Source organism: Pan troglodytes, chromosome 10 (genome assembly GCF_028858775.2).
Source record: "Pan troglodytes isolate AG18354 chromosome 10, NHGRI_mPanTro3-v2.0_pri, whole genome shotgun sequence".
In the NCBI taxonomy this organism is placed as follows: domain Eukaryota; kingdom Metazoa; phylum Chordata; class Mammalia; order Primates; family Hominidae; genus Pan; species Pan troglodytes.
The window spans coordinates 47,296,033-47,308,892 of NC_072408.2; the positions used below are offsets into that span (position 1 = coordinate 47,296,033).

Below are 12,860 nucleotides of genomic sequence, written 5' to 3' on the forward strand. Positions count from 1 at the left end.
TACTGGTTATCCATGGTATAGAAGACAGGATTTAACTGAGAGGACTTTTCCCTGACTCTGAATACATGTAGGAGATAACGATATGGAAGACCTTCAGTATGTAAGTCTTAAATAGATTGGTTGGGATAAATGTTCCCTGAAACATAAGAAATCAAGTTGCTGGGCGCAGTGGCTCCTGTCTGTAATCCTAGCACTTTGGGAGGCCGAGGCCCAGGCAGGCAAATTGCCTGAGCTCAGAAGTTTGAGACCAGCCTGGCCAACATGCAGAAACTCCGTCTCTACTAAAAATACATAAATTAACCGGGCATGGTAATACGTGCCTGTAGTCCCAGCTACTCGGGAGGCTGAGGCAGGAGAATCACTTGAGCCTGGGAGGCAGAGGTTGCAGTAAGCCAAGATCGCGCCACTGCATTCCAGCCTGGGCAACAGAGTGAGACTTGGTCAAAAAAAAAAAAAAAAAAAAAGGAAGAAGAAGAAAGAAGAAATCAGGTTTAGAGATGAGGACAAAGAAGACGAATGGTGGCATGAAGGAGCTAAGAGCTACTTGTCACCATGACATGAAGCTTGATGCCAGCAAATTAAAGGAACTATTCAGAACTAGTATCCTCAACTCTACTTGCTCAGGGGCCCTGACCTTATAGAGATTCCAGACATAAGCTTGTTCAGCCTTAAAGTCCAATCTTTCCACTGGCTTGGGTCCTTCCCGCTTTCTGTGGCCAACTCTCTGAGGTTGTCTACAAGTTATTGGTCTTAGATTTATGTAATGTCTCAATGCCAGTGTAGTATTTGGTTATTTACGGTAGGAGTGGTTAGGGGTGGGGAATCTGATAATAGCTCGTAGGATAGCTAGATTCTTCTTTTTTTTTTTTTTTTTTTTTAAAGACAGGGTCTCACTTTGTCTCCCAGGATGGATGGAGTGCAGTGGAGTGAACATGGCTCACTGCAGCCTCGACCTCCTGTGCTCAAGTGTTCCTCCTGCCTCAGCCCCTCAAGTAGCTGGGACTACAGGCACATGTCACCGTGCCCAGCTAATTTTTTTTGTAGAGATGGGGTTTTACCATGTTGCCCAGGCTGGTCTCGAGCTCCTGGGCTCAAGTGATCCACCAGACTCGGCCTCCCAAAATGCTGGGATTACAGGTGTGAGCCACTGTGCCTGGCCTAGATGCTTTCATACAGGCTTTTCAATTATGCATTTTCCTTAAGTAGGAAGTCTTAAGATCCAAGTTATATCGGATTGTTGTAGTCTACGTTCCCATATTCTATTCCTATTTCTGAGCCTTCAGTCATGAGCTACCATATTAAAGAACTAATTCTGGGCCTTGTTACATGGCTGGATTGGTTGGACAAGTGCCAGCTCTGATCCTGGGACTGTGGCATGTGATGACATACACCCCCTCTCCACATTCTGTATGTCTCTAGGGGGGAGGGGGGAAGCTCAGTATAGAACTTTATTGTATTTTCTGATTGCCTCACTTATATTGCCCCCATGCCCTTCTTTGTTCCTCAAGTAACCAGAGACAGTGCTTCCCAGAACCAACCCTACAAGAAACAAAGGGATAAACAAAGCCAAATGGGAAGCAGGATCATGGTTTGAACTCTTTCTGGCCAGAGAACAATACCTGGTATGGACTAGATACTGGGAGAGGGAAAGGAAAAGTAGGGTGAATTATGGAAGGAAGCTGGCAGGCTCAGTGTTTCTGTCTTGGCATGACCAGTCTCTCTTCATTCTCTTCCTAGATGTAGGGCTTGGTGCCAGAGCCCCTGAGGCTTTCTGTATGAATATAAATAAATGAAACTGAGTGATGCTTCCATTTCAGGTTCTTGGGGGTAGCCAAAATGAGGTTCTTTGTCCCTCTGTTCCTGGTGGGCATCCTGTTCCCTGCCATCCTGGCCAAGCAATTTACAAAATGTGAGCTGTCCCAGCTGCTGAAAGACATAGATGGTTATGGAGGCATCGCTTTGCCTGAATGTGAGTTCCCTGCCTCCTTGTTTCATCCATTCCTCATACGCTTCTCTCCTCCATCCCCTCTTTCTTCCACTTCGCCCCTCCACTTTTACTTAATTATCTAATCATCCTCTTTTCTGCTCATTTGCATACTCTCTTATTTCATGTATGTATATATGTATGTATTTATTTATTTTTGAGATGGAGTTTCGCTCTTGTTGCCCAGACTGGAGTGCAATGGTGTAATCTCGGCTCACTGCAACCTCCGCCTCCTCGGTTCAAGTGATTCTCCTGCCTCAGCCTCCCAAGTAGCTGGAATTACAGGCACCCAACACCATGCCTGGCTAATTTTGTACTTTTTGTAGAGACAGGGTTTCACCATGTTGGCCAGGCTGGTCTCAAACTTCTGACCTCAGGTGATCCGCCCTCCTCAGCCTCCCAAAGTGTTGGGATTACAAGCGTGAGCCATCGTGCCTGGCCCCATTTATTTTCCTATCCTTTCTTTCTCTTATTGTCTGATTTTTTTTTGGAATTCTCCATCTCATCTTATCAAGAAACTCTGAACTTTGCCATCTTTGGAGATTGGCTGGAAAGCATTTTTGTCTGAGAATTACAGTTCCTCCTTTATGCAGATCCTGTACATCTCTGTGGTATCTCTTTCTCATCTTTCCCTCAGTGATCTGTACCATGTTTCACACCAGTGGTTATGACACACAAGCCATAGTTGAAAACAATGAAAGCACGGAATATGGACTCTTCCAGATCAGTAATAAGCTTTGGTGCAAGAGCAGCCAGGTCCCTCACTCAAGGAACATCTGTGACATCTCCTGTGACAGTGAGTAGCCCCTATAACCCTCTTTCTCTGTTTTTCTGAGGCCTGCCCTTGGGATAATCTCCTTTTTAGTGCCAAGCAGACCTCAGGCTTCATTGCCTTGGCTGGGCTCTACAAAAATTGTGGGACTTGAATTGGCAGTACTGAGTAAGAAGCTGTTTGGATTTTTCATGGTCATCAAATCCCCAGACAGTTCCTTGAGGTTCAGTGGTAGACAATCGGAGCTGTCTGAGAGTCTTGGAATCTGATTGTCTGCATTTTCAGGGTAAGTCAGTTGATGAAGCTGATGATTCCTCCAGAGATATCCCAGGGAAATGAAGGAAGTCCCTACCCAGGGTTAGACATTACCACATTGGTCCTTTCATATAGAAAGACAACAGGCACAAGCCTTGAGTTTAGAGAACCCACTGGATCCAGGGGTTAGGGGAACTCAGTGCCTTTCTGGGTAATACTTCTCAGCTGTCTCAATCCTTTCCCTGTAACTCCTGCCAGAGTTCCTGGATGATGACATTACTGATGACATAATGTGTGCCAAGAAGATCCTGGATATTAAAGGAATTGACTACTGGTGAATCCTTATTCTATTTTCTATTTCCCCCTCCTCCTTCTCCTTACCCCATTAGCCCAGCACCCCTTTCCTCTTACCCTATCTCTTGGTCATTTAATCTAGAATACAGTGTCTGAAACAAAGCTTACCTAGAGACTCAGGTTTCCGTTATTAAGCCTCTCTCGCTCCGCTCCTTGGTAGCAATTTTCCTAATAAGGGGTTGCCTAATGGAGGGCTCAGACCCAGGCCTCCTTTCACTTAGACTTGGACATCTAATTCCACTTGTTTAGTTCTATGCCCTAAAGCAAGCTGTTGGTAACATTGCATCTCTTTTTTAACCCTACAATTTTCTTGGATATTTTTTATGGACTGTATTCCACTTGATGGCTTGTGTCCCTTGACATCAGGCCAGGAATGTCTTTCTGTAATTCTCATCCACACTCTTCCACTTCAGCCCTCCTGGGAATGAATGTAGATGGAAATTCAAGCCAAGATTCAGACAGCTAACTCACCTTGTCCCCTTCTCCATTATCAGGTTGGCCCATAAAGCCCTCTGCACTGAGAAGCTGGAACAGTGGCTTTGTGAGAAGTTGTGAGCGTCTGCTGTCCTTGGCACCCCTGCCCACTCCACACTCCTGGAATACCTCTTCCCTAATGCCACCTCAGTTTGTTTCTTTCTGTTCCACCAAAGCTTATCTGTCTCTGAGCCTTGGGCCCTGTAGTGACATCACCGAGCTCTTGAAGACTATTTTCCAGGGCTGCCTGAGTGGTGCACTGAGCTCTAGACCCTTGCTCAGTGCCCCCGATGGCACTTTCACTACAGCACAGATTTCACCTCTGTCTTGAATAAAGGTCCCACTTTGAAGTCACTGGCTGTAATTTTTTTCCCCCTGGAGGGAAGGGGAAGAAATAGGATGAGTAGGTGGACACTGAAGCCATAGGTCATAGCCACCTTCCATCTCTACTGAAGAAGAAGTAGGCTGAATTTACAATAGAAAGGTGAAGGTTACTGTCTGTACCAACTCAATGCAACAAACTTTTATTGATCACCTAATCTATTCAAGGAACTGTAGAGGGATCCAAAGTTGGCTAAACACTGGCCGGGTGCAGTGCTTCCACCTGTAATTCCAGCACTTTGGAAGGCTGAGGTGGGCAGATCGCTTGAGGTCAGGAGTTTGAGACCAGCTTGGCTAACAGCAAAACCCTGTCTCTACCAAAAGTACAAAAATTATCTGGGTGTGGTGGCAGGCGCCTGTAATCCCAGCTACTCGGGAGGCTGAGGCAGAAGAATTGTTTGAACCTGGGAGGCGGAGGTTGCAGTGAGCTGAGATCGCGTCATTGCGCTCCAGCCTGGGTGCTCCATCTCAAAAAACAAAAACAAAAACAAAAAAAACAAAAACACAAAGTTGGCTGAATAGCCTTCTCCCTCAAGGACTAATGGGAAAGACAAGATAAACATTAATAAATAGTTATAATATAAGGAAGAGAGTTATAAGCATCATGAGAGAGGTTAGAAATGTGTGCTGGGCATTCAGAAAAGGAAAGATAACTTATCTTTGGAGGGGATGTCAGGAAAAAGGAATCAAGAAAGGGTTCCTGAAAGGGAGAGCATTTAGGCTGGTTTTAAAGTCTGTGTGGGATTTTGACAAGTGGAGATGTGGGGTGGGAAAAGGAAGAGCATGGACGGGAACCCAAGAATCTGAAATGGGTGACTTGAGGGGGTTGAAGGATTTCTTTATCCTTCATGAGGAGCTGTGAAGGGAACCCTTCCTGTCTCTGGAAACCAGAGAGAGAACAGGGACCTTGACAGTCAGCACAGTGGTGCTGAAGAATCTGAGAAAAATGAGACCTTTTGGTTTGGACCCTCCACTCCATTATTTCTTCTTGTGCTGTGCTTGTTTTTAAGGAGAATGTTTGCAGAACTTCATTCATTTAAATAATTATGGGATATGTGAAAGAAGAAGAATCAGGAAATTTGGGTCCTAAAATCTGTTTCTGCTACTTATTGAGGGTCTGAACCTGGGCAGGTCGTCTCCATTCTCTTTGCCTCATTTTCCTCATCTTAGAATAAGGATTTTGGTCTAGATAGTTTTCTGAGATCACTTCCTGCTTTAACAATCCAGCATTCCAAACTACAGTTTAATTTGTCACACTCTGAATGAGCTGAGAATGACATTCGCATTGTTGCTCAGCTCCACAGCCCTGGCCTTCATCCCACAGAGAAGACAGGAAAGTTCACCTGTGAGGGCAAGTACACCGTATATGAGTTCATGATCTTCAGGAGCCGTTGCTGAAGGAATTGACAGTAAGAGATTTATCTGTAGAGAGAACCTCAGCCTGAGGTCAGAAGATCAAGAACAGATAGAAGCCAGGGAACTGGCAGGAAAGACATCTTTTTCTTTTTTTCAATTATTCATTTGTTACAGTGGGTTATGATACAAATGTTTATAGATGCCTACTCTGTACTAGTACTACAGAGCAGTTTTTTTGTGTTTATATTCAGTTCAATTGTAGTGTGTTGAGTTGTAAAATAATCCATGTATTAAATCAAATAAACAAACAAAATGCCATGTTCTTTGGTACAAGCAACACTACCAAAGGCATTTGGGGTCTGCATTTGGAATTCTCAGGCAAACTCTCTCTTGTTCCTAGTCTGTACTTATTTTCCCCACACTAGCTTATGTATATATATTTTTTGAGATGGAGTTTTGCCCTTGTTGCCCAGGCTGGAGTGCAGTGGCACGATCTCGGCTCACTGCGACCTCCATGTCTTGGGTTCAAGCGTTTCTCCTGCCTCAGCCTCCTGACTAGCTGGGATTACAGGCACCTGCCACCATGCCTGGCTAATTTTTGTATTTTTAGTAGAGATGGGCTTTCACCATGTTGCTCAGGCTGGTCTTGAACTCCCACCTTGGCCTTCCAATGTGCTGGGATTACAGGTGTGAGCCACAGTGCCTGGCCTGTACATTTTTTAAATTTCAGTGTCTAATATGGTGTCCACTGAATTAAGAATTCTTTTGAGAAAATGAATCAATAAATCTATACATTGCCTCCTTTATCCAGTGAGGTATGGCTGGATCAGCTTCATGACATACATGCCAGTAGTCTTCTTCACCTTCTCCTCCTCCTCCTTTTTTACAAATAAAAATTGTATATGTTGAAGGTGTACAACTTGATGTTTTGTTATATGTATACACTTAAATGATCACCACAGTCAAGCTTATTAACATATCATCGCCTCACATGATTACTTTTCTTTTTCTTTGGACATAGAAGCAGGCTTGATAGATGCAGTTCTCTTGGCATTTGGGTAGAAGCAGGACAGGAAACTGCTGTTCTCTTCCTGAGAACTTTCTTGAGAGCTGAATAGGAGGCAGCACGGCAGCTGAGCATCTGTTCTGCTTTCTCTACCTCTGTCTCTTTCCCTTAGGCCTAAAATGAAGCTCTAAGCCAAGCAAAGGTCTGAAGTCATCCAGACTAATTGGGAAGCGGGTAGGCTCCAGGGAGTGGCTCTCAGAGAGCAGACCATTTACTGAGCTCTGTGTGAGAAAGACTCAAAATGGTTCACAGCAATACAGAGTTTTGTTCTCTCCTCTTATCCTGCTTTCTCCTCCCTGCTACTTTTCCCTGACACCTATCTTGTTGTGAAGACAGGAATTGCATTAGATAAAGTCAAATCTTTTTTATTTTTTTTTGAGATGGAATCTTGCTCTGTTGCCCAGGCTGGAGTGCTGTGGCATGATCTTGGTTCACTGCAACCTCCGCTTCCTGGGTTCAAGCGATTCTCCTGCCTCAGCCTTCTGAATAGCTGGGATTACAGGCATGCGCTGCCATGCCCAGCTAATTTTTGTATTTTTAGTAGAGACGGGGTTTCACCATGTTGGCCAGGTGGGTCTTGAACTCCTGCCCTCAGGTGATCCGCCCTCCTCAGCCTTCCAAAGTGCTGAGATTACAGGCGTGAGACACTGTGTCTGGCCTCTTTTTTTTTTTTTTTTCTTGATGGAGTCTCTCTCTGTTGTCCAGGCTAGAGTGCAGTGGTGTAATCTCAGCTCACTGCAACCTCTGCCTCTCAGGTTCAAACAGTTTTCCTGCCTCAGCCTCCCAAGTAGCTGGGGTTACAGGTGCCCACCACCATGCCCAGCTAATTTTTGTATTTTTAGTAGACATGGGGTTTCACCGTGTTGGCCGGGTTGGTCTTGAACTCCTGACCTCAGATGATCCACCCACCTCAGCCTCCCAAAGTGCTGGGATTACAGGCATGAGCCACCTCGCCCGGCCCCAAATATTTCTTTTCATGTTTCTTCTCCCACTTCTCCTTCTCTCTCATCCATTCATTTTTTTCATTTATCGAACACTAATTAAGAGCCTATTAGGTGACAGGAGGTACTAGATATTGGGGATACAGAAGCTATTAGAGGTTTTTCTCTTAAGACCCTTATACTTTAGAGGGGGATACTCCCCTCCTCCCATTTCCTGGGATCATGCAAGAGAAAAGACTTCAGGTGATCCACATTCATTCCTTCCTTCACTGCTTGATTTGTCACCAAATGGTTATTGAGGATATGCTGTTTGCTAGGTACTATTTTACTTATTTATTTGTTTATTTAGAGATGGGGTCTCACAATGTTGCCCAGTCTATAGGACAGTGGCTATTCACAGGTGTGAACACAGCACACTACAGCCTCAAACTCCTGAGTTCAAGAGATCCTCCTGCTTCAGTCTCTTGAGTAGCTGGGACTACAGGGATGTGCCACCACACATGGCTTAGGCTCTACTTTAGCTGCTACTTGTTAAGGATGAAGATAGGAGGAGACACTCTTATTTTATTTGATTTCTTTTTTTTTTTTTTTTGACAGAGTTTTGCTCTGTTGCCAGGCTGGAGTGCTCACTGCAACCTCCACCTCCCAGGTTCAAGCAATTCTCCTGCTTCAGCCTCCCGAGTAGCTGGGACTACAGGCATGAACCACCACACCAGGCTAATTTTTGTATTTTTAGTAGAGACAGGGTTTCACCATATTGGCCAGGATGGTCTTGATCTCCTGACCTTGTGATCCGCCTGCCTCGGCCTCCCAAAGTGCTAGGATTACAGGTGTGAGCCACCATGCCCAGCCTATTTGACTTCTTTCTAAGTTGTTATGGGATGTAGATCTTTCCAGGGACTTTTTGGCATGAGAACAAAAGAGGAGTTGGGTCACAGTGCCAAGATGGGACTATCCCAGAATGCAGAAGGACATTTGCTAGTGGTCTGATAGGTCGATTTACCTTTTGTGCATAGACATAAGTAAAAGGGAGAGGGAGAGGCAGGAAGAAGAGGGGTCAAAAAGGCAAGAAATGAGAGGAAAAAGTATTAGCTGTAGAAATGGCCAGGATGCCCTGGATGCCCTGAGGATTTTCTTGTATAATGACTGGACCCCCTCTGATGGGTGCTACCTGCTCTGTGAGAGTTTCCTCATTGCCTTTGGCTGGGAACAGGGCATTGGAGGAAGAGAAACTAAGGTCTCTGTTTTGGAAAGAGATGAATGTTGAGATAGCTGAGTGGTGATAGCTCTTCCTCCCTCCTTTTTTCCCCATAACTTTTCCTCCTGCTGAGGCAGGGACGCTGGGCTACAAGGGAAGCCTGGACTTCCTGGCCAGCATCCTCCTCAGAGCCACCTTTACCTCCTGGTTCTTCAGACTGTAGATGAGGGGGTTCAGCAGGGGGGTTATCACACTGTACTGCACGGAGAGCACTTGCTCTAGGGCTGAGCCAGATGCTGGAATCATATACCTTGAAGGGAATTGTACAGAAAAGCAACTTATGACAATGGTGACAATTCTCACTGTTGGCAGCAATAATTCATCCCCCCCCTGCAAAGACTCTGCAAAGGAGGTCTTCAGAGCTGACTTTCTCTGGTGGCAGCATCTAGAAATGGCTGATCTGTGAAAAGTCAGTCATTTCTGCCTTCAAACACTTCCAAACATAAGTGAGCTCACACAGAAAGTTATAGGAGCTGCCCCGAGGAACAAGCAGTTCTGCAGCATATCAAATGCTGCAGGTTAGAACAGAATTAATATTGGGGACAGATAAAAAGTAAAACAAAAAAATAGAATGAATAATAATTTCATACATTTCCATAGCATTTCATACTCTTCAAAGCATTCTTCCTTAATAGCTGTGATGATCATATGAGGAATTTTTCTATTTATACACAACAGTACAGAAACGCAATGTTCTCACCTTGTGATGACTGTTCATGTAAAACTGTACACTTAGTTTAAAATATCGTCATTATTCCCAACCTTCATGGCCCTGGGAATTACCCTCAGAATCCTTGCCTGTTATTTGTATAAAGTTGAGTGGAACAAACATTTGCCCTTTTAGTTGCATTTTTCTTTGGTTTGGAAAAGAAGCCAAAACTGGTAAAATGGGAGATAAAAATGTGTTAAGCACATAATATGATTCCAAAATAATAAGATTAAAATCTTGGGTACATTTTGCTAAGTATCACTCGGAGTATCTTCCAAAGAAGCACTAGTATTATTATTTATTTGCAGTGGCACCATCATTATTGGAATAGACTATCCCAAGGATGTTCCTTGTGGGTTCCAATGTGTTTGGTTATAAAAAAAAATAGTCATTTTACTGTTATTTTTTGTCATCTAACTTATTCTTTCTAACATTTCTATGAAGTAAGTAGTCACATCCCTCATGGCAGATGAGGAAACTGAGACAAAGGGAGATGAAGAGATTGGAGCACAGCTCAGTTAAGCTCTCCTGGGCTATTTCTTTCTTTCTTTCTTTTACTTATTTTTTTTTCTTTCCTAGACACTGGACTACAGGTACTGGACTATTCTTACCATCCATTTCCATCCTTGACTTCTCTCTGAATCACAGGCAGGTGAGAAAAATATTGAACAATTTGTGCAAATCCACCTTCAATTTACTAGTAGAAAGCACAGGCATCGATTGTTTTGTCTCCTGGTGAGGGAGGACTAGGCAGCCAGAGCTGTCGATGTCTGAGAAGCATGGTAAGGAAGGGCACAGATCTCGGTCCAACTTATGGCTCCATTACTAGCTTGTTCTGGGACTGCTGAGAAATTACCTGATTACTCCCCAAACTCAGGTTCTTTACCTAAAAGTGGGTTGATAATATTTCTCTTGTAGTGTGATGGATACTCAAATTGGCTTGGCGATGTAAAGCAGCTTGTGTATAGTAAATGGCTAGTAAATTGCTACAACATATGTAAGCTTTGGCGACATCTCCCAGTAGGAAATAAAGATGGCATATGTTTCAAAGAAAGGTTTTATTTTTTGTCTAACACTGAATAAAAATCTAACAAAGGTTCTCTGATTTCTTTTTGCGAACTCCCAAATCTTAGGTTAATGAAGTAGAAAAATCTTTATCTTGGTCTAAATTCATTTTCCAGAATGGACAATTGAAGCCTTAGAAAGAAAATAGATTCTGTTTTTTGTTTTTTTGACCTAGTCTCACTCTGTCACCCAGGCTGGAGTGCAGTAGTGCAATTTCCGCTCACTGCAACCTCTGCCTCCGAGGCTGAAGCAATTCTCCTGCCTCAGCCTCCCAAGTAGCTAGGACTACAGGTGCACGCGACCACACCTGGCTGATTTTTATATTTTCAGTAGAGATGGGGTTTCGCCATGTTGACCAGGCTGGTCTCCAACTCCTGGGCTCAAGTGATCCACCCACCTCAGCCTCCCAAAGTGCTGGGGTTACAGGCATGAGCCACTGTACCCAGCTGAAAATAGATTCTTTACAATTCATACAGCTAGTCCATGGTAGAGCCAGCACTAGAGCCTAGGCCTTTTGAATGTCCTGCTATTTTGTAACGCTCTCTTCTGCCAACGGAGACCACTTAGGGTAAGGAATATCCCACATTTATATTCAGGGGTGTAGTATGACATACCTGAGAACTCCTGAAGTATAAAAGATGGTGACCACAAGGAAATGGGAAGAGCAGGTGGAAAAGATCTTGCTCCGACCTGTGGCAGAGTTGATCCTCAGGGCTGTCATGATGATACAGCTGTAGGAACCCAGCAAAAGGACAAGGGTGCCAAGGCCCAGGACTGACATGGTAGTGAGAATGGAGACGATGCTAGCGCAGGGGTCAGAACAGGTCAATGAGAGCACCGGAGGAAGCTCGCAGGCAAAACTGTGGATGACATTAGGGCCACAGAAGTGCTGCTGAGCCAGGAGGAGGGTGTTAATTAGGCCAGTCCCCATTCCTATGGCCCAGGATGCCCCCACCAGGCCAGCACACACCCTCCTGTTTATAATCACCACATACAACAGTGGATGACACACGGCCTGAAACCGGTCGTAGGCCATGACCGAGAGGAGGCAAGCCTCAGTAGCTCCAGAAAATATGACCAGGGAGATCTGAGTGAAACACTCAAGGAAGGATATTGTCTTCCCCTTAGAAAGAAGGTTCTCTAGCAGTTTAGGCACAATAATTGAGGAATAGAAAGCATCCAGGAAGGAGAGTTGTCTCAGGAAGAAGTACATAGGGGTGCAGAGGTGGGAATCAGTACTGATCACCAGCACCATCAGTAGGTTCCCCAGTAGAGTCAAGAGGTAAATCACCAGGAACAGAACAAAGAGTAGTGCCTGAACCTGAGGGTTGTTGGACAGTCCTAGGAGAACAAACACAGTGACTGTGGTCATGTTGCTGACTTCCATGGAGCATTCAGGTTTCCCTTTTGACTGACAAGAACTGAAAAGAATGCTCCAGTGGGTTATCAGTGGCAGGGCATGCCTGGGGATGAGGCATTGGCAGTAAAGCTTCAAGGCAGACCCAGGACAGATTCTGTAGCAGAGGAAGCCTTGCCATGTCAGGCTGCTTCAGTCCTTTCCAGCTCAGGGCAGTAACCTATTGGCCGTGGTGGAGAAGGTGGGGAGGAAATGTTCAGAGAATCAGACCTAGAAAGGAAGGAGAAGAAAGCAGCAATTATTCAGTCTGGAGAAGGAAGGGAAGGGAGTTGGGACTCCTGAGTGCTGAGAAGTGCTATTCTCTACTTCCAAAAGGAACCGAGCTCAAACCACAGGAAGGCTAACTGGCATAGTGAATAAGCAATAAACATTTTGGCTGACCATCTGGGTGGCAGACCATGATGAGTGTCTGAGTGACTGATAGAAGTATTATGAGACCTGGTCATGGTGCAAGTTGTCTCTCAGCCACTGTAAGATCATAAGCCACTTAAGTTTCTAAAAAAAAAAAGTCTGAGAAAAATAGATGGTTTCTAAAGTTCATTCCAGATTAGATTTTTTTTTTTTTTTGAGACAGAGTCTTACTCTTTTGCCCAGGCTGGAGTGCAGTGGCATGATCTCGACTCACTGAAGCCTCTACCTCCTAGGTTGAAGCTATTCTCGTGCCTCAGTCCAGCTTAGATTTTTTTTAATTTAATTTTTAATTTAATGTTTTTCTAGGGATGGGGTCTCGTTATATTACCCAGGCTAGTTTCAAACTCCTGGCCTTAAGTGATCATCCCTCCTTAGCCTCCCAAAGTACTGGGATTACAGGTGAGTCAATATACCTAC

General features: G+C 44.5%; 2 protein-coding genes across 2 annotated transcripts; one reads left to right on the forward strand and one right to left on the reverse strand.

Moving 5' to 3' along the window:
* The first annotated feature begins 1,810 nt into the window (after positions 1–1,810).
* LALBA (lactalbumin alpha) lies at positions 1,811–4,187 on the forward strand. Its single transcript, XM_016924811.4, has 4 exons — positions 1,811–1,969; positions 2,622–2,780; positions 3,270–3,345; positions 3,860–4,187. The coding sequence occupies exons 1-4, from the start codon at positions 1,837–1,839 to the stop codon at positions 3,918–3,920; spliced, it is 429 nt and encodes a 142-aa protein (XP_016780300.1). The 5' UTR covers positions 1,811–1,836; the 3' UTR covers positions 3,921–4,187.
* Positions 4,188–8,928: 4,741 nt separating this feature from the next.
* On the reverse strand, positions 8,929–12,002 carry LOC466972 (olfactory receptor 8S1). Its single transcript, XM_522372.5, has 2 exons — positions 11,230–12,002; positions 8,929–9,091 (listed from the first exon to the last, which is right to left on the reverse strand). Exons 1-2 carry the CDS (start codon positions 12,000–12,002, stop codon positions 8,929–8,931), a joined length of 936 nt encoding a protein of 311 aa, XP_522372.5.
* Positions 12,003–12,860: the final 858 nt, after the last annotated feature.